The sequence below is a fragment of the Eulemur rufifrons genome, chromosome 29 (genome assembly GCF_041146395.1).
Source record: "Eulemur rufifrons isolate Redbay chromosome 29, OSU_ERuf_1, whole genome shotgun sequence".
Taxonomy (NCBI): domain Eukaryota; kingdom Metazoa; phylum Chordata; class Mammalia; order Primates; family Lemuridae; genus Eulemur; species Eulemur rufifrons.
This window is the reverse complement of record NC_091011.1, coordinates 77,685,690-77,706,256: the sequence shown is the minus strand read 5'-3', so window position 1 is coordinate 77,706,256 and position 20,567 is coordinate 77,685,690. Positions and strand designations below refer to the sequence as shown.

The 20,567-nt window shown below is 33.8% G+C and overlaps 1 protein-coding gene across 6 annotated transcripts in view; it reads left to right on the top strand.

Annotated features, from left to right (window-relative positions):
• Positions 1-20,567, top strand: part of GRM8 (glutamate metabotropic receptor 8) — a 696,364-nt gene that overhangs the window by 606,211 nt on the left and 69,586 nt on the right. For all 6 annotated transcript variants that reach the window (XM_069461398.1, XM_069461395.1, XM_069461397.1 and 3 more), the window contains one exon: positions 17,056-17,991. In XM_069461398.1, the coding sequence (XP_069317499.1) occupies positions 17,056-17,991 (936 nt within the window). The remainder of the gene's footprint in view (positions 1-17,055; positions 17,992-20,567) is intronic.

The following is a 20,567-nucleotide window of genomic DNA, read 5'->3' as shown; positions in this document are numbered from 1 at the left end:
GGGCAGATTAATAGAGGAGGCATTCAAAATCATTCTTGAAAAAATAGTAGTGTTTTGATATCTAGGAATTAAAGAATGGTCTTCAAGGCAGAGATAAAATAGGAATAAACAATCAGAAAGACAGCCAAGAGACATATAAGAAAAGATGGAAACAAAAATTGAGGAAAGCATATGATTTCTGTATGGATATTTTATGTGATGATTAAAAGGTAAATTGAGTTGGAGTGTTTGAGGGCTTAAAGTCAGGTTACCACTTATTTTTTTTTTAGAATTTTTGAAAACTTATATTCAAAACTTATATTCTTATATTATATTCTTAAAACTTATATTCACCCCCATGAATTTGACAACTTTTTAGTTATTGAAAACTTTTCTGATGAGATAAGTGTTGACAATAATGAATGTGATTTTTTGATATCTCAAAATGAATGTGCATTTGGAAGATATGCACAACTCAATGAACCACTATTTTCCAAATAACTATATGCATGATGTTACAAAATGATACATGGGTAAAAGTTCCATTAAAAGTTCAAGATATACCAATGGATTTTAACGTAACAATGTACAAAATGTACATTCATATGATTTCAGATTCCATGTTGCTACTAATCTTTTTTGCTTTGTAATTAGTGTGTAGTCATTGTAAATTTCCATCAGAAAAGTAAACAAGTAAAAGAAGATCTTTAGAATATTTTTATCTAGACATGATTTATATATGTAGGATGGATTAGAAGAAAAAGAATGACCAGTTACAATTCCTTTATGGTAGTCAAGGAATGGCATTATATCATCTCTGTATTTTTTATTACACTAGGGCTGGACAAAATCATGTATGGATAAAAGACAAATTCTATATGGTGACTAATATAAAGTATGAAATTAAGTTGAAAATTAGAGAAATCAAGAAGAAAATTTCTTAGGCAAGATGATGAATCCATTTTCAGACATGATGAGTTTTATGTCTGTCTCATGCTTTGGTTCTGTCTCACAGAGCTTGGTCAGCAGGCCATTGGAAATATTGTTCTAGTTCATAAGTAACAAGATCAGGACTGAAGTACAGCAATGATGTTTGAAGCCAGGGAATGGTTGAGACCTTTGGCAGAGAAAAACAAGTCAGAAATTGTTAAAGATAAAAATCATAGAGCATTAGGGAAACCACCAAGGAAGAGAGAAAGAGAGAGATTCATGACAATAGGAGAGACATAAGAGTGATAGTGTTCAGATGGCAAGAAAGGAGGGCTTCAGAGAAGGGGTTATTGGATTTGAATGCCGATACCTTTCTCATGAGTATTTCACACGAATAGATTGCAAAAGCTACTTTGCATGGGGATGATGGTATGTATGATACAAAACATTGTTTTGAAATGATTGATCAAGAAGGAGAGAAGAGAAATAATGCTGAAGCTAAAGAATACAACTATGTCACAGGCTATTTTCAAGGTCTGGGAGATCAGGGTATGTTTAAAAAGCAACACAGAAAAAAAAACAACACAGCACATTATGTTACATTATATTATATTATATAGTATTTTCTTATTTTTTCCCTTTTGTGCGTCTGTAATTATTTCTGTATCTCAAAATAAAGGCTGTGTAATTGAGTTTTTTTCCTCTTTTTGTCCTCAGTTAGACTTGCCAGCTATCTGTAATTTTTATTGGCTATTCCCTAGTGAGTGTTAGTGGATTTTGTTTTTAATTAATTTACTATTATTCTGGTCTTCTAAGTCTTTTATTATTAATTTTCCCTCTACTTTTCTTAGTTTTATGTATTATTTTATCTAGCTTCTAGAGTTGAATACCAAGTTCATTTATTTTTAATATTTCCTATTTTATAATAAAAGCATTGAAGAACACAAAATTTTGTTCTAAGTACAGATTTGTCTGTACCATATAAGTTTATATGCAGCATTCTCATTATCTTTTATTTCTAAATGGTCCTAATTGCAGTTTTGACCTGACTTATTGAAAAAAGTTATTATTTCATTCTAAGTTGTTGCATTTTATGTTTATGATCATAATTGATTTATTTCTAGTTTTACTAGAAACTGTTATCAGAAAATGTAACCTCAAAAAGTTTTTTAAAAGAATTAACCTATTAAGAATTTCTTTATGATCCATTTTGAAATACATTTTCACTGAGCATAGAATTTTTCAATTTATCATTTCTCTAACAGTTATTTTTTTTCCTATTATATGCTTTGCTTCCCCTAAAAGCACATACAATTTCTATTTTAATTGAGATCTGGGGGTTTGAATTCAGATTATTGTAATTGTATTCTTTGGATTACATTTTATATCCTTTTACACTATTCTTGTTAGTTTAATCCAGTTTTGTAACTAGGTTTACTCACATTACGGTAGAGTTCTCACATGCTTCAATGGTCATGGTCACATCTTTTGCATTATGTTTCCCTTTCTGAACTTCTCAAGTTTGCTTTAACTTTTAGTAGACTGCATTACATATGCAGACATTTTTTCCAACAAAATGTTTTTTAAATGTTATCTTTTCTCAATGATTACATATCTGACAAGGTTTCCTCCATTCCTCAAATGTAAAAGAAAGCTTGGCAGATTATTAACTATGTATTCATAAGAGTTTCTCATAAAAAATGTTGTGCTTCTTTTTATTCTGCATTTGTATTGTAGTAGAAATGTTTATCTTTTAAAAAAAATTTTGCTAGGTAACCATTTTTCTGGTCTTATTTAAATTTTATTGAAATTTTGTTTAACTCATCAACCCCTACAAAAAAATCTTGCTTTGTCAGTCCCTTCAATTGATTTTTAACTTTCCATCTATGTGCATACATGTTTTTTAAGCAAAGAAATGCTTTCTTTTGTAATACCTTTGATTATATTATATTTTTCTATGACAATTTTTTTGATTTCTCCTTCAGAAATGTTAGTTATCCATAATTTTCTCAATAGTCTGTCTTCTATTTTTTTCCATATTTTCTATTTTTTCATCTCTGTATTTTTTATTCAATGGTTTGAAAAGTTTTATAAATTGGTTCCTATATGAATAATTTGATTGTATGTGAATTCTATCCTGTACTTCAATGTCTCCTGTGTAGATTTTACTTTGTCATTTCATTTTTAGCTCTCTCTACTCTTCTCTTTCTTATCTGTCTTCCTTTTCAATTAGGCTTCATTTAAACCTGTTCCTGTTTAAAATATTTATTAAATTTATGTGTACATATGATTTTAAAAATCCACTGCTCCCACAAGGCTTATTTGGAAAAGGGCAACCCCCCAATATTTCTGCCTCTATTTTCAAATGCTCAATATCAACTACATTCAACTTTTTAAATTAATGGTTCCTTGATGTGTTTTACCCCTTGCTTCTGAATAACTTGCTTACACTTACTTTCTATTTTTTTTTTTTGCTCTGTCAGTTTACATTGACTTCTCACTATGGAAAATGAGGACTTATCTTCTTATCTTCTTTATTCCTGTCCTCCCCTGCTGTTTACACTTCCTATCCTATCATCGTCCCAATATAGCTACACTATAACTTATATTATCATGGTCATATAGATAGAATCTGTGCCTAAGTAGGTCATCTGCTATGCTTTGATTACTTTTGCTTTCTTGGAAATTATTTTTGATGTTCCCATAGCTAATAATCACCATTTTTAAAGTTATTTATTTGGTTTCTTATTATTTCTGTTCTGTTTTTTATGTACATAATAATTTACTCCCAAACTTTTCCCCAGAGGACATCTGTTTAGCTAACAAATTTATGTTTTTAAAGCCTCTCTACAGCTTTTCCAATTTAGATTGGCACCTCCCTAGCTGTACAGAACAGCTTAGATCCTATGATCTCCCTAGACTATTGTTCTGAGGATGTTCTTCACGTCTCTGTAACCAACTCCCCCTTTTCTTTCATTTATTCTCTTACTCAGGTGCAGCATATCAACAAATGGCTTCCTGAGACTAAAGAATGGGTGATACATTTTTCTTTAGAACTTGAATATTTGAAAATGTTTCATTTTACTATTATGTTTAAAAAATGCATTACCAAGGTCTAGGTTAGAAATCATTTTTCTTTAGGATATAAAAGTACTAAATTGTTTCCTAGTTCTCAGGTTGTGGATATTTCATTCTTTGTAACATTTTTTTATTTTATTTTTACTCTCTAGAACCTTTTAAGATTGTCTATTTGAACATAGCATTTTTAAAACTTCAGCATGATACAGCCTAGTATTTGTACATTTTTATATAGTGTTCTGAGATCTCAGTGGACCTTTTTAATTTAGAATTTCATATCCCTATATTCTGGAAAAATTTTGAATTTTTTGTTTGATAATTCAAATTTCCTAATTTCTTTTTTTGAAAATTCTTTGTGTGTGTATGTGTGTGTATACACGCACACATTTTGTGTGTGTGTGTCTGTGTGTGTGTATATATATATATATATATATATGTATATTAGACCTCCTGTACTGCTCTTTTAAATCTCTCCTATCTTTTTTTCTCCTGCTTTATTTTTCTATGTTTTTTTGCTCTAATTTCTGGGAGATTACCTCAACTTTATCTTCTAATTCTTCTATTGAGTTTCCATTTCTGAAATTATAATTCAGAATTATAATTAATTATTTTATCTAGAATTATCATTAACTATTAGTAATAGTTAACAATAATTAATGTAACTATAAATATATTATTGACCCTAATAATTATAATTAATTTATAACTTATTTTATGCTTTCTGAGTGTTCTTTTTTATAGCGAATTCTTATTTTATGCATGTATTTTTAAGATTCTCTCAAGTTATTAATAATTTTAGCTGCTTTCCTCTCCATGCATGGACTCTATTTTCTTCAAAGTGCTTTTTTCCCCCCATTTGTTTGATTCAGTGTCAATTTGGCATGGCAGAAAATTTCTTCAAATGCTCAATGATCTTTGGACTTCGACTCATATTTAAGGGTATACTAAAAAGCTAATTTAAAAGTTTCTGTAGATGGATGTGTTTGTTGACAGTGAGCTTCACTGAGAAAATCACCTGATGTCAAAATATTTAGATCTTTTCTTTTAGGTGGCTGAATCTAAAAATTCCCAAAGATAAATCTTGAAATCCCCTGCCTGGAGTCTATAAACCAGGCTGATAATATTCTATGACCCAGACAGGGAAAACAGACTGGAAAACTCAAAACTCATTATCCAGATTTTTTGCTTGGTGCAACTAATTTCAATGTGGTACCTCAATTTCAACTGTTCCAGGTGTTTTACAGCCAAGAGACCCCTTGTTTTACCTTACAGAAAGATTATCATTTACAGTTACTTTGAATAAAACATGTAAACTGATACAATAAACTCTATGATGATTTCACGTGGAATACAATGGCCAGAACAATCCTAACTGGGGACAGTGTTTCACCCCAATGGTTGTGAGTGAAAAGGAATCACTAGGGTGCAGCATTCTGAAACCATGAAACAAATGTTTACATTATTCTAAGGTATCCTATGTGAGCAAATCCTTTACATAAATTATCACTACATTATTCTGATTCTTCTTTATAAATCTGTTTTAGACTCACTCTTTCTTTTCCATTCTCATTGAACTGAACCCCTGACCAGACTCATTTTCTCCTACTCCTGTCTAGGGCCACACTCCCTTCACCTGGGCTATTATTTTAAGTGCCTTATACCTACTCTGCAGTCTCCTATCTCCTCTGCTTCCCATTCTGGGTGTTTCTAATGCAGCAGGTTTTCAAAACTTTTTTCCTTTCTACTATGTGTCATGCACTGCCCTGGGAACATTGTGAAGAGGCCATAAAATGTGATTCAGAGCCCCTGCACTTGAACCTATTAGCCATCATTTAATAGCTGTGTGATATGAGGCATGTGAACTACTGCTCTGTGACTCTTTAAACCAAATAGGAGGAAAATACCTAACTCACAGAGTTGCTATAAGTATTTGAACACTCAGGTACACAGTATATCCCCAATAAAGGTCAGTAGCAATTATCATTATTGTTATCTTTATGCTTTGTTTGTTCAGCAATCTAAGGTGATTTGCCACTGAAAATATTCATTCCAAACCCATTCGTCTATCTTTTTATATTCTGACAATATCTACATCCTGTAACCTTCTATGGATTGAGTTAAATGTCCATGGGCTAATATTGGATTGGAGAAATGTTTTGCACTGAACAAAACATCTATTGTGTTGTTTAAAATACCAAAAAAAATCACAGAATGTTTTATAATGACTTATCTTTGTTAGAGAGTAATAGTCCTGAGCCAATTTTCATATTATTAATATCTACTTAATATTAGCAATGAAGGATCCATTTAATAAAATTTAGTTATAAGCACTGGCACTATGTATTTGATGTAATTATTCATGTATGACATTTAAGTTATATTTTAATATTTAGCTGACTTTAAGTTAAAATATGAATATTATGAATACTTTCAAATACTATTCAGAAAATATACAACATTAAAATATTTAAAATAGTCATTTTTATAGCAAACATTCAAATGAATTAATCCTACATGAAAAAAATTTAAGGAAATTATTTGAAACTCTAATTTTGTTCATCTAGACTATAATCATAAACATGGTAACATAATCATAACTCCATGGCTTTTGATTAAAAATGATCACTTAAAAGTATCTAAATTAGACTTATCATAAATTTAAAATATTAAGAGATTATTCTGCTTCAATACCATTGCAACAAATACCACACACTACATGGATATTTGCACATGTACCATTCTGTGTTGGGGTGAAAACTCTATCGTTGGATTGCTACATCCATTTCACAAAAATATTGCAGGTCTGACTTCCTGCACTCTTCCCTTAAACTATCCATTACACGATGCATACCTCAATACTCACACCCAAGATGCTACCTACCATCGTGGAACTCAGAGTCGGGGGCAGAGGCATTCTTCTGCATGGCTTTCTCTGCATAAAACTGGTGTGAAAGTTAGGGGACCTTATGTGGCATTTACCAGAAACAGGCATTAAGGGCTGAGATTGTGGAAAGATAAAAGCAGGAAATAGCAAATCTGGATGAAATCCAGACAGTGGGCTTTTGACTTCTTGCTGCTGACAGAATTTTTGGACAGATCAGCTATATTTAACTATGGGTAGAGAGTATCTTACCTATCTTTACAGTGCTGCCTCTCAGTTTTAAATCAAGGGATATACAGAGTGTTCACAAAACACTTTCAAAATATTAATATTAACTTGTTAGAGCTTCCCAACATCTCTGTGAGCTATTTGCCAGGGTGCTTAGTCTCCTCAAAATTAGCTTTTCCAAACCTATGGATGAAATAATCTAGATATCATGTGCATAGATTTAAGAAACAGTAAGTTTAATACTCCCATCTGCCTACTGCCTAACGCCTACTCAAAACACTAAACAGAGAACAGTTAAGAATTTGTAGTCATAGACAAGTTTATTACACATTCTATTTATTAATCAATTTATATATTTATCAAACATTGAATTTCTACTAAATCCTAAATCTTAATATAGGTGATGGGGGTGGGAAAATATCTGGTCCCTGAGATTAATGTGCTTTCAGTCTTGCGGGGAGATAAACACATCAACAGATAATCATCTTATGGTGCCAAAGAGTTAAAATAAAGGTATGTATTGGAGGCTGTTGGAACACAGGAGAGAAACACACTTACCTATCTGGGGTAAAGTGGGTTAGAGAAGATTTCACAAAAAGGGTAAATTTTATCTCATGATGGTAACCAGGGACTCAAAATTTTCAAATCCTATGCTCATGAAATTTGACTGTCTTTGGACATTTCTAATCACATCCTTATTCCTGAAATTATTTATATGGCTTCTTGGACCTCTACCTAGATTTTTCCCTAGTTTACATTTGACTGTGTTCTTTCATCCTTCTTTGATTTTCCTGAGTCTGCTCCTTAAATTTTACTTTTTCCAAGGCTCCATTTGTGCCATCTTCCCTTCATACTTTCCATCATTTCTGTGGGTGAGAATTATCTTATAAATATTCATGGCCTCAGTTACCTTGCATATGACTATGCCTCTAGGCAAACATGATTCATAAACTCATGAACCAGGTCATAATCTGTCTTTTAAAATGAGTTGTTTCCTTCTATGTCCCTTTTCAGTGAAGGACATCATCATCTATTCACTTATTCTCTTATTCCTTTATCATTCATTAAAAAAAAAAACCAACTGTTGGCTGGTGCAAAGGTAGTGAATTATCTCACTTGATTGTTCAAAGTTACAGATTGAATTCCTTGCTCTACTACCTCCCCCTTCCCTTCACTACTGCACTTGACTAGTCTAAAAAACATTTTTTTTTAAATGTTTATTGATGACTATTAGGTCTTAGTCAGCATATTAGGCTCTGGCATGCAATGGTGGAAAATTAGACCTGACCCCTACTCTTTTGAGGAAAATAAACTTTAGTACTTAGCAAAATATGCTTCACTAACGTGTTGGAATTACTAGAGGAATAAAGAATTCTTTTTTTAAAATGCCAACTTGGTGTCCCTTCTCAGACCTATTAAGTTACAATCTCCATGAACTGGGAACATGTATTTTTAAGTAAACTTCTCAAGTGATTCTTAGAAACATAACCTAAAATTTACAAATAATTTCTTTAAATAGAAATAAAATCAAACAAATAAGCATGTAATTACATAAGTGCCATGGAAGAACACTACAAGGACGAAGAAGGATTGATGGATAATGGTCATCCATTGCCTGGGAGTTAGGCAGAGACAGGATCATGCATGGACATGTAGGTCTGTGATTGATTGGACATGAAAGGTGGAAGTATGTGAAATGCTAAGGATGAATGTCAAATCAGGAATCTGGTTGCCATTTGTTCGTTCATCTCTTGCCCTCACTCTTACCTTATTTCTGTTGTCTTTAACATATCTCAAATCCATACTATCTTCTTCACCACCACCAATCTGACATAGTTCACAAGCTCTTGTCTTGCCTGGAATTGACAGTATTCCCCTAATTCTTATCCTTGCTTCTATTATCACCCTTCTCCCTGATCTATCACCACAGTGATCTCTCCAAAATTTAAAAAAAAATGATATCATCATGTGACATATTTGCTTAAAATGCTTTAATCACTCCCTATGGCTTTGAGAATAAAGTCTAAATAGCTGGTGCTACTCACAAAGCCCTTCATGATATGGCAACTGGCTCTCTTCTTCTTTGTATTCATGCATATCATGCTCTAATTATGCCAGATTGTTTACAGCAATTATACATTTGCTTGTAGGATTCATCATACCTAAAACACATTTCTCTGCTTTCTCCAGCTCCTTTGTACCTTTCAAGACAGCTCTCTCCTCCCCTGAAAAACTTCCTTTTCACCTCTGTGCCCAGGCTGAAGTGCCCCAGCTCTGTGTTTCCCTAGTTTCCTTTGAATAACTTTTTAACATCACTTATTATTTTATTATCAGCTTTGGTTAATTATCTTTCTGTCCCAAGGACTGTGACTGTATGAGGGAAGAAACTATCTTATTTTTTTCTGTATGAGCATCCCCTAGTACAAAGCCTTGTTTATTAGTTGATAAATGAGCTATCTTATATCTATACTTTATCAACAAGAATGCCTACCCTTTAGAGTCTATGGTGGCTTAAACAAGAATTTATTTACTTTCAGTACTGGAGGCTTAGAAGTCCAAGATTATGGTGTTGGCAGAGTCGTCTTTTTCTCCCTGTGTCTTCATATGGTCTTCCCTCTATAACTATGTCCTAATTTCCTTTTCTTATAAAGACATCATTCATATTGGATAATAGCCCACCCTAGTGACCTTATTCAACCTTAATTACCTCTTTAGAAACCCTATCGCCAAATACAGTGACATTCTGAGATACTTAGGGATAGGACTTCAACACATTAATTTGGTGGAGGCACAATTCAGCCCGTAACAGGATCCCTTAGCACTGTTAAGGTATTTAGTGATGAGAGTGCTATAATTTCAAGTAGCTCTTGGTTCTGGGAATCTTCCTCTTATGCCTGAAATTCCACAAGGAGTGGAATTGCTAGGTCATGCGGCAACTCTATGGTTAACTTTTCAAGGAATTGCCAACTGTTTTTCAAAGCTACTGTAGCATTTTACATTGCCACCAGAAATTCAAAAGGTCCCAATTTTTTCACATCTTCAACACTTATTATTTTCTTTATTTTTTTATTATAATCATCCTAGTGGGTGCTGTGGATTTGTATTTCCCTAATAATATTTGGTATACTTTCATGTATTATTGGCCATTTGTATATCTTTGAAGAGATGTCTGTTTATTAAATTCATTCAATTCAGGTCATTTTAAATTGGGTTATGTGTCTTTTAACTGTTGAATTCTAAGAGTTTTAAATATGTATATATTCTGGCTACAAATCCTTTATCAAATATATGATTTGAAAGTATTTTTGCTCATCCTGTAGGTTATCTTTTAACAATCTTGATGGTGTCTGTTGAAGTACAAAAGTATTTAATGTTGATGAAGTCCAATTTATTTTTCTTTTTGTTGCTTCCACTTTTGGTGTCTTATCTATAAAACCACTGCCTAACCCAAGGTCACAAAGAGTTACTCCTCTTTTTTTGTAAGAGGAGGTTTTTTTTTTTTTTTCAGTTTTAGCAATTACATTAAGTCTTTGATCTATTTTGATTTAATTTTTCTTTTTTTTGCTTTTGCTTTTTTTTTTTTTTTTTTTTTTTTTTGGTTGAGACAGAGTCTCACTTTGTTGCCCAGGCTAGAGTGAGTACCGTGGCATCAGCTTAGCTCACAGCAACCTCAGACTCCTCGGCTTAAGCGATCCTACCGCCTCAGCCTCCCGAGTAGCTGGGACTACAGGCATGTGCCACTATGCCCGGCTAATTTTTTCTATATAGATTTTTAGTTGTCCGTATAATATCTTTCTATTTTTAGTAGAGATGGGGTCTCGCTCTTGCTCAGGCTGGTCTCGAACTCCTGACCTCGAGCGATCCACCCTCCTTGGCCTCCCAGAGTGCTAGGATTACAGGCGTGAGCTACCGCGCCCGGCCTGTTTTAATTTTTATATATAGTGTGAGGTAGGGGTCTAACTTCATTATTTTGCATATGAATATCAAGTTGTTTTGGCACCACTTGTTGAAAAGACTATTCTTTCTCCATTTAATTTTTTTAGTATCCCTGTCAAAAATCAATTGACTATACATGTAAGGATTTACTTCTGAACCCTCAATTACATTCCATTAATTTGTCTATCATTATGCTAGTATGATATCATGATTATTACATTTTGTAAAGTAAGTTTTCAAATCAGAAAATGTGAGTATTCCACCTTTGTTCTTCACTTTTAAAATTATTTTTCTATTATGCATCCCTCATATTTCCATGTGAATTTTAGAATCATCTTCTCAATTTCTGCAGAAAAGCCAGCTGGAATTTTGGTATGGATGTGTTGCAACTGTATGCAGATCCACTTGGAGAATATTACCATTTTAGCAATAGTAAGTCTTTGACACATAAGCATAGGATCTCTTTTCATTTATTTAAATCGTTTTTAATTTTTTTATGAGGTTTCATAGTTTTTACTGACTGAATAAATCTTGTGCTCTTTTGCTAAGTGTATTTCTAAGTACTTTATTTTTCAGTGCTACTGTAAATGAAATTGTTTTTATTAATTTCATTTTAAAATGCCTTAAAATAGAGGCATTACATCTTAAAATGCTTCTTTTAAAGATTATGTAGATCTGAAGCATCACAAAAAACCAGAACTTCAATCTGGAGATATCTCAAGTATATTTGATTTTCAAAGGACACTTTACCACTTTGAAGAAGAGGAAAACATTGTCTTCTCTGTGGTAATTTAAAGCTGTGCATGATTAAAAGGAAATATTTAAATATTAAGAAATATATGTATATAATACGTATAATATATATCTATAATTTGGTGTCGTATTATCAAATTAAGTGTACAACATGTACTCATTCATATGTATGTCAATCATGTGATATGCTAAATGTGACACCACGTTTTGAAATTTTCAATATACATGCAGATTGAGTGTATTTTTAAGCCTATTGATTATATGGAATTTAATGAATAAAGATCTAAAAATAATCTTTGATGTTTGATGTCACTAGAAATGTTTCATATGCAATCTTCCATTACATAAGTCAGATGAAGAGTTGAGTTTTGCATACTAGGTGTCAAACTAGTCACCAAAATAATTATTAATATAATACTTATTTATATAGCAAGATAAAAAGAATTAAGAATTGTATGACTAGATATCAATTATCTGTATTATATTTAACATTTTCCCACACACTATATATGGCAATTACATTAATGAAGAAAAACACACGGCCGGGCGCGGTGGCTCACGCCTGTAATCCTAGCACTCTGGGAGGCCGAGGCGGGTGGATCGCTCAAGGTCAGGAGTTCGAGACCAGCCTGAGCGAGACCCCGTCTCTACTAAAAATAGAAAGACATTATATGGACACCTAAAAAAATCTATATAGAAAAAATTAGCCGGGCATGGTGGCGCATGCCTGTAGTCCCAGCTACTCGGGAGGCTGAGGCAGTAGGATCACTTGAGCCCAGGAGTTTGAGGTTGCTGTGAGCTAAGCTGATGCCACGGCACTCACTCTAGCCTGGGCAACAAAGTGAGACTCTGTCTCAACAAAAAAAAAAAAAAAAAAAAAGAAAAACACATAATATCTTGGCAAAAACACTGTAATAGAGGTATTAAATTGAGAGTTTTATAAAGAGTGCTATAAATTATTGATTATTAATTATTAATGAGGTTTTTAATTGTGCAACTTTTTTGTAATCCTGTTTTCAGGAGTTACTAAACTACACAGAAGAAAATTATTCTATAAAAATGATGTTCTCTTTAAAGAGTTTATGAAACATTATGCTAGGTTGACTGTTTCAGAAAGATTAAAGATTAAAAAATGAAAGTACATTTACCCAGAAACTTTTGTTTTTGTGATTGTTGGTGTACTTGTCTGCAGTAACAACAGGATTTGACAGTAGAAACCAGCAGATACTTTACGTTTTATGGAACGCACTGGATTGAAACCTACTGAATGGATCACTATTGGTAAACATTGTCAAGACAGGAATGGACTATCATTTTGTCCCTGGAAGCTCTATCTATATAACTATCATCTGTTTGTTAGACTACATATTTTAGACACAAAACATCGTAATATCAGAATAATACCAAGGGTGAGGAAGACATATTTCAAAAATAATTAAATAAAGCTTCTCTTTATACTCATTATAAAAAATGATATAATTTTTAAACATTTTTTATTTTAATTATTATGGGTATATAATAGTTGTATAGATTTATAGGGTACATGTGATGTTTTGATACGGGCATACAATGTGAATTAATCAAATCAGGGTAATGGGGTATCCATCACCTCAGGCATTTATCATTTCTTTGTCTTAGGAATATTCCAATTCTACTCTTTCAGTTATTTAAAAGTATAACCTAACATTGTTGATTATAGTCACTTTATTGTGCTATCAAATATTGTTCATTCTAACTGTATTTTTATGCCCATTAACCATCCCCACTTTATCGCTTAATATAGCAATACAAAAGAGTTGAATGATCTTTGTTGATACTTTGTAACATAGTTGTGGAAATTAGGCAGTTTAATTTGTTTTCAAGTAGTATAGTTCTAAATTATTATTTAGCAACTAAGTAAAATAAGTATTGGTCTCAAATGTTAATGTATTTGTAAGATCCTTATTCAAACATTGTTCGTTTGTCCTTCCTTGAGATGGATATTGGTTGGTTTTCAGACTTTAACAATGATATCAGTGCACCATATAGTTATACATAAATAGAGTCCTTGAGGAAAATGAAGTCATGTATACTTATCATGTATTGATATATTTAACATGTTCACTAAAACATAGTTAATACATGGACTGCCACACTAGAAAAAAAAAATTTTCCTTGTGGCCATGGTGTTTTATTATAAAAATAGAATAAAAACTTCGAAAACAAAACCATCCTTTCTAATTTAATGAAAAATTTGTTATTTTTTATTGTTTTCTGTGCGTGAGTTATATGCAACTTGAAAAATAGTTCATGTGGCTCCTAAAGTAAAGAGATGTGTGAATTACATATGCTTCACAAGGCCGTGGGCTCAAAACTAGCGTGGGTTAAATACAACTCACATGGCAGTTAATGTGTTAATCTCCATTATAATAAAAAAATCACATATATTTCTTAAATATATTGTTTTTTTACTTACAGAAAATCTACAGCTATTAAAAAAGCTGTGGTATTTTCCATAATTTTATAACTTTATTTTTAATTTATGAAAAACATTTTGTATTGATTCAATACATATTTATCAAGAGAAATTTTATATTTAGCTTATAATGATAAATATTTATCCTTTGTAATGAGACATACCCAGTATAGGTATATTTCTTTGTTAATACATCTTATTTCCTTCTGGAAAATAAAACATATTGAGAATTAAAGCATCAGATATGTGGCTAGAGATGCTGACTTTTAAGATTTCTTGAAATTTAATGTTTATGATATTTTTTTCTGCCTTTATTTTCTGTTGGATAGTAACATTATAAACTTATAGACGTCCCAGTCAAAATGCAATTTTGGTTTTACAATAATTAGCTTTGAAACATAACCTTCAAAAAAGTATTTTATTATCTTATAAGAGTCCATTAGGGTATACAATCAATACTTCAGCCACACAGTGGAGCATTTCATTTTCTCCTCAATATTTTTTGGGAAAAGCCACTATATACTTCCCATTTAACTTTTTTTCTTTCTTATATTGCAATCTTATAAGTAAATGAAATAATCTTTCTATGTCAATAAAACCTAATAAAAATTATCAGGGTTAGGATAGATTATATTTTCTTTGTGGTGAGCTGACAGGATGGATCTACTAGTCTTGAGTGCCCTTATGACACATGAAGTAGCATCTGCTTTCTTAAGGGAGGATGTTTGAAATTAAAGACACATGAAGTGTCAACTCCCCCTTGTGGAGATTAGACAGTTCTCTTCAAGCATTGAGCTTGAGGACCACAATTCTCTGGCCTCAACCATACCCCCCAGATTCAAAAATGAAAAGCATTCTTAAATAATTGCTTATGAGAACAATCTCAGCCACCTGGTTGCCAAAGAGAAGGCATCTTTAAAAGTGATGAAGGAATATTGCTGAAACTGCACACTTTGAGGCATTTTTAAGGTGTTTGGTAGCTGTCACTGGGTAAGCCTTCTCAGTAGATTACTACATTGATGTTAGAATGACGGTGACCACAGAACAGGTAAGCTTTATTTGAATTGCATTAGTTTTCTATTGCTGCAGAACAAATAACTCCAAAATTTAGCAGCTTAGAACAAGAAACATTTATTATCTTATATATTTTCTGTAGATCAGAAATTCAGAAGCAATTTAGCTGGGTTGATCTGGCTCAGGGTCTTTCATGAGGTTGTAGTTAAGATGTCAATCAGGGCTGCAGTCATCTGAAGGCTTGACTGGGGCCAGAGATTACTTTCTAGTTGGTTTCCTTGCATGCATGGCAACTTGGTGCTGGCTATTGGCAGCAGGCTTCCGTGCCTTACCACAGGGTTGTTTGAGAGTTTTCATGACACTGGTGCTTCCATGAGTGAGTGATCCAAGAGTGAGCAAAGCAGAAGGCAAATGTCTTTTATGTCCTGGTCTCAAAATCACTTGGAGTATACTATTGTTTATATAGATCAGCACTATTCAATATCGGAGGGGACTACATGACTCCATGAGTGCATGAATTTTAGGAGGAGAGGTTATCAGGGGCCATCTTTGAGGCTCAGAGCAGAGTAATTCTTTTGGGTTGTTAGTAAACCTGGGTCTTGGGAATATGGTTATTTTCCACAAGCATTCCTTCATCTCCCTTTTCTGTATTGTTCGAGCAACGTTCTGTTTCCAAATCCCAGTGCTTTTAAGTTGGCCCTTATTCCTCAGGGCTCTGCTGTGCTGCCTTTCCCATCCTTCCTCCCTCATGAATTCAACAAATATTTGTTGAGGGAAAATTGTGTGTCAGTCACTGCTTGTTTTCATACCAGTGAACAAATAACTCCCTTCATAGGGTTTACCTTTTATAGTAGTTGCTTTTAATAATAAGTGGTCTCCTATCATCCATAATGTTCAGTTTTGTCCTATTAACATTCTGCTAAAATTACTGTATATCTAATATGAAGAACAAATTCAAGGTAAGAGATCAATGATTGACACTATCCCCTTCAAAAACTATTTTTATTTCAATGGAGGTATTCTGTGATTTAACCCAAAAGCATAAGGTGGAACTTTAATGTCCTGAGGCAAATACTAAGCACAGTTAAAAAAACAAAACAAAACTCTCATTTGTACTAATTTTACTGCTTTAAATCATCACAGAACTGCTTTTGTTCAATAGAAAACATTGCCATCAAGTTATTTTATTCAGCATAGTGTTTTTCACAGTATAGAAATGCAAGACTGAGAAAAAAGCTTATTTCAAGTCTAAACAGGGCAAAACATATTAATATAGTTATCTCCATAAACACAAGGAGAGCCAGAAATTAAATTAACTCATTTTTCCATTTCCTTTCAAAATTGACACAGTATGATTTGAATTTCCCTCAGTATGGTAGAAAGATATGGATCATTTTTTATATAGGTTTATATCCTAATCCAATGTTAAAGGAATTCTGACATTTATACTTGTGATTAGCTCTAAAACATCTTTCTATGGGGCTTTTTATTTTTTTAATTTTATTTTTTTTAGTTTTAAAACTGTTTGGGCCAATAAATCTTACTCCAGATGTCAGACTGGTCAGCACTGAGGAGGTAAATGGAAACTAATGACACTCATCAAGTTGATGATGTGAATGAGTCATTGGAGCCAATCACTTAACACTTACAAAGTCAATACAGGGAAAGAAACTGGGCTGTTATTATGGTAAACTGTATTTGTACTGCCACCATTCAGTGATTTATTACTAACTTGTGGCTAGGATTAGGATATTATAAATGGGGGAAAAATGGAAGGCTCATTAATTTTTTATACCCACAGGTGGAAGACATGCAGTGGGCTAACAGAGAACACACTCACCCGGCGTCTGTCTGCAGCCTGCCCTGTAAGCCCGGCGAGAGGAAGAAGACAGTGAAAGGGGTCCCTTGCTGCTGGCATTGTGAGCGCTGTGAAGGTTACAACTATCAGGTGGATGAGCTCTCCTGTGAACTTTGCCCTTTGGATCAGAGACCAAACATCAACCGCACAGGCTGCCAGCTTATCCCAATCATTAAATTGGAATGGCATTCTCCTTGGGCCATGGTTCCTGTGTTCATTGCAATATTGGGAATCATTGCCACCACCTTTGTGATTGTGACTTTTGTCCGCTATAATGACACACCTATTGTTAGGGCTTCAGGACGTGAACTTAGTTACGTGCTCCTAACAGGGATCTTTCTCTGTTATGCAATCACTTTTTTAATGATTGCAGCACCAGATACAATCATATGCTCCTTCCGACGGATCTTCCTGGGACTTGGCATGTGTTTCAGCTATGCAGCCCTTCTGACCAAAACAAACCGTATCCACCGAATATTTGAGCAGGGGAAGAAATCGGTCACAGCACCCAAGTTTATTAGTCCAGCATCCCAGCTGGTGATCACCTTCAGCCTCATCTCCGTACAGCTCCTTGGAGTGTTTGTCTGGTTTGTTGTGGATCCCCCACACATCATCATTGACTATGGAGAACAGCGGACACTAGATCCAGAGAAGGCCAGGGGAGTGCTCAAGTGTGACATTTCTGATCTCTCGCTCATTTGTTCACTTGGATACAGTATCCTCTTGATGGTCACTTGTACTGTTTATGCCATTAAAACGAGAGGTGTCCCAGAGACTTTCAATGAAGCCAAACCTATTGGATTTACCATGTATACCACCTGCATCATTTGGTTAGCTTTCATTCCCATCTTTTTTGGTACAGCCCAGTCAGCAGAAAAGGTAAGTGGCAGGAAATGCACTTGATAACTTTTTTCCGGAATTTAACTTCTTCCTTTAGGATGTTTTTCCTCCTTTCCTTTTGGTTCATTTATATTCTCTCAAGATGCTTCAGCCTGTGCTATTCTTATTTAGAAATGTGTATATCTCTCAAGGTCACATTGCTTTGAATATGTGTTGACTAAGCCTGATTTTCCATGAAAAACACTTTAATGTGTCCTCTTTGGCAAAGTTGAAGATCGACAGAGCTCACGTCACTTTCTGGGTCTCTCTTACTGGCTCTGTTATCTACTAACATCACTGTTCTTTTCTAAAGGTTAATTAAAAGAGAGAGGAAGAAAGGGCAGGCATAGTTCACAGGGGTGAGCTGTCCCAGAGATAATTCACTGCATGACAAATGCCTCCTTTTCTGTTCTAATGTAACTCTGGGAAAAAGCCATTTCTTGATAATTATGATGATTTTAGTCATGGAAGGAAAGTTTACAATAAGACAATCACAACAAAAAGAAACTGAAATGGTTTTTTTCAGTCTGAACAATCTTACTATTTCTTCTCAGCCCCATTCTTATTACTTTCCATATGTGGAAGATGGTGGTGATAGAAAAAGAAGACAGCCATGGACAATTATATAAATCAGTTTATAATTTTTTGGAATGGGAAGATCAATAGAGCCTCCCGAAGTGACTTGCTTTATCACTGATCTCCCATTAACTTTTTTCACTTACGACGCTGCAAGTAAATAATATCTGTATTTGAAAGTGAGTATTTGATAAACTGGATGTCTGTAGTTCTGTGTACAGAAAAGCAGAAAACTAAAGTTAACCCTGAATTCCATGGTTTGGGTAGTGGGATAGAGATAAACCAGACTAAAAAAAGGGAGGCCAATGCTATCTTTTCATAATGACAGTGCTTCAGCCCTGATGTGCATGTGAGAAAATTCTCCTTAAAGATGGTTCCATCCTCCATCCTTAGAAGTTTCCAGAAAATCAAACATCCTGGGGGTGATTACATTGCCTAGGCTATAACGTTCCAAGGAGGTTCCACATGACTTAAAATCCCAGCAAATTAAGAGAAAAAGTCCTGAACAAGGGGGATGGCAAGCTCATTAGTATGGGTATTCATCCCTTCCTCCATCAATGTGGCCTTCAACCACGTTTGGACAAAATATATATTTCAGCAAACTTGCTGCCAAAATATAGTAAACTTGTTACTCTTTTAAATAGGTTGTTTTAAGGTAATCCAAAAAATAGTCATTTTCTCTCGGAACAATAATGTTGCAGATTTGTAGCTGTCCCCTAAGGAGCAGTGATGGAGACAATAAGTATTTCAGGGGGAAATGAACACACAAATATGCCAGAAGGTGGAGGTTGCCCTGGGCTGCTGAGACTATGGGAGCTATATAACCATTTGAAAAGCTGGAAGTTATGCATACTTTTATGGGAAAGGGTATATCCATGCCTCTAGAATTGTAATTGTATGTGACTAGCAAAATTTCCTTTTCTTTCTGAGCTTTCTGAAATCAAAGTCAGTTTAAGAAGCACATTTTAGGATAAACCATAATATATGTTAATTGGAATTTATGTTTTACTTATGATATGATTAAATGTGGAATAGACTGAAGAAATCAATAAGAAACACTAACTCTAGGAATTTTCAGAACATTGTAGTCTTGGAGCTGTTAACTTTAGATTAGCTCTCCATCAAGGACTATCGTATAAATAGCTAAGATTGTGCTAATGAGATACTTTATATAATACAATCATGTGTTATCCTAAAACTTCACCTTAAAATTTTCTACCTGCTGTTCTCTGTCCAAGTATCTCTTATTATTCAAATTAATACATGAAATGCTTGATAATGTTTATTTTTTCACATTGCTAAAATTATTGACATAGATATAGAAAATAAATAAAACTTTTGTATTTCTACAAGAAAGCATTAAATAAGTTTTATTGACTTTGGAGGACCAAAGAGCTGGTCAGGCCTCCATTTTCATTTATAATGGTCAGCTAATTAGCCCCTCGTTATGAACTTGAAGCATGTACAACACCTAGGCAGCATACACATCCATTAACTCAGTAGATCCTTATTGAGCACTGTGTCCGGCATTGTGCAAATTATTGAACCCATGTCAGTCTGCTTTCCTGAGCCTTCTTCATAAGGCTCAGTCTGGCTCCCAGCCCGTGGCTTCCTGACGCCTGCCAGCATCAGCAAGGGGCCTGCTGGCTCAAGGGCAGGGGAAGCTGGTGAGGGATCAGATCTGAGAAAGCAGAGAAGAGAACTACGAATATTCACACAGAATTTATGACATGGGAGAGCAAAATTTCTTCCAGTCTATATTTAATTTTTGCTTTCCAGAATAATGTCTATAGCAGAGAACTCATTTAACCATACGAGTCTCTAAGAAATTATAAGAAGAGGGAATAAAAAGTAAAATTAGTTGAATAACTTAGACAGATGTTTTGGAAACCATTTGGGTAAAATCAAGTTATAAAGGGACACTTGTAGCAGAGTCATGAAGACAGACAGCTTTCCGGAGTGTGTCTTCATTCAATGATAAAATACCATTTAATATCCCG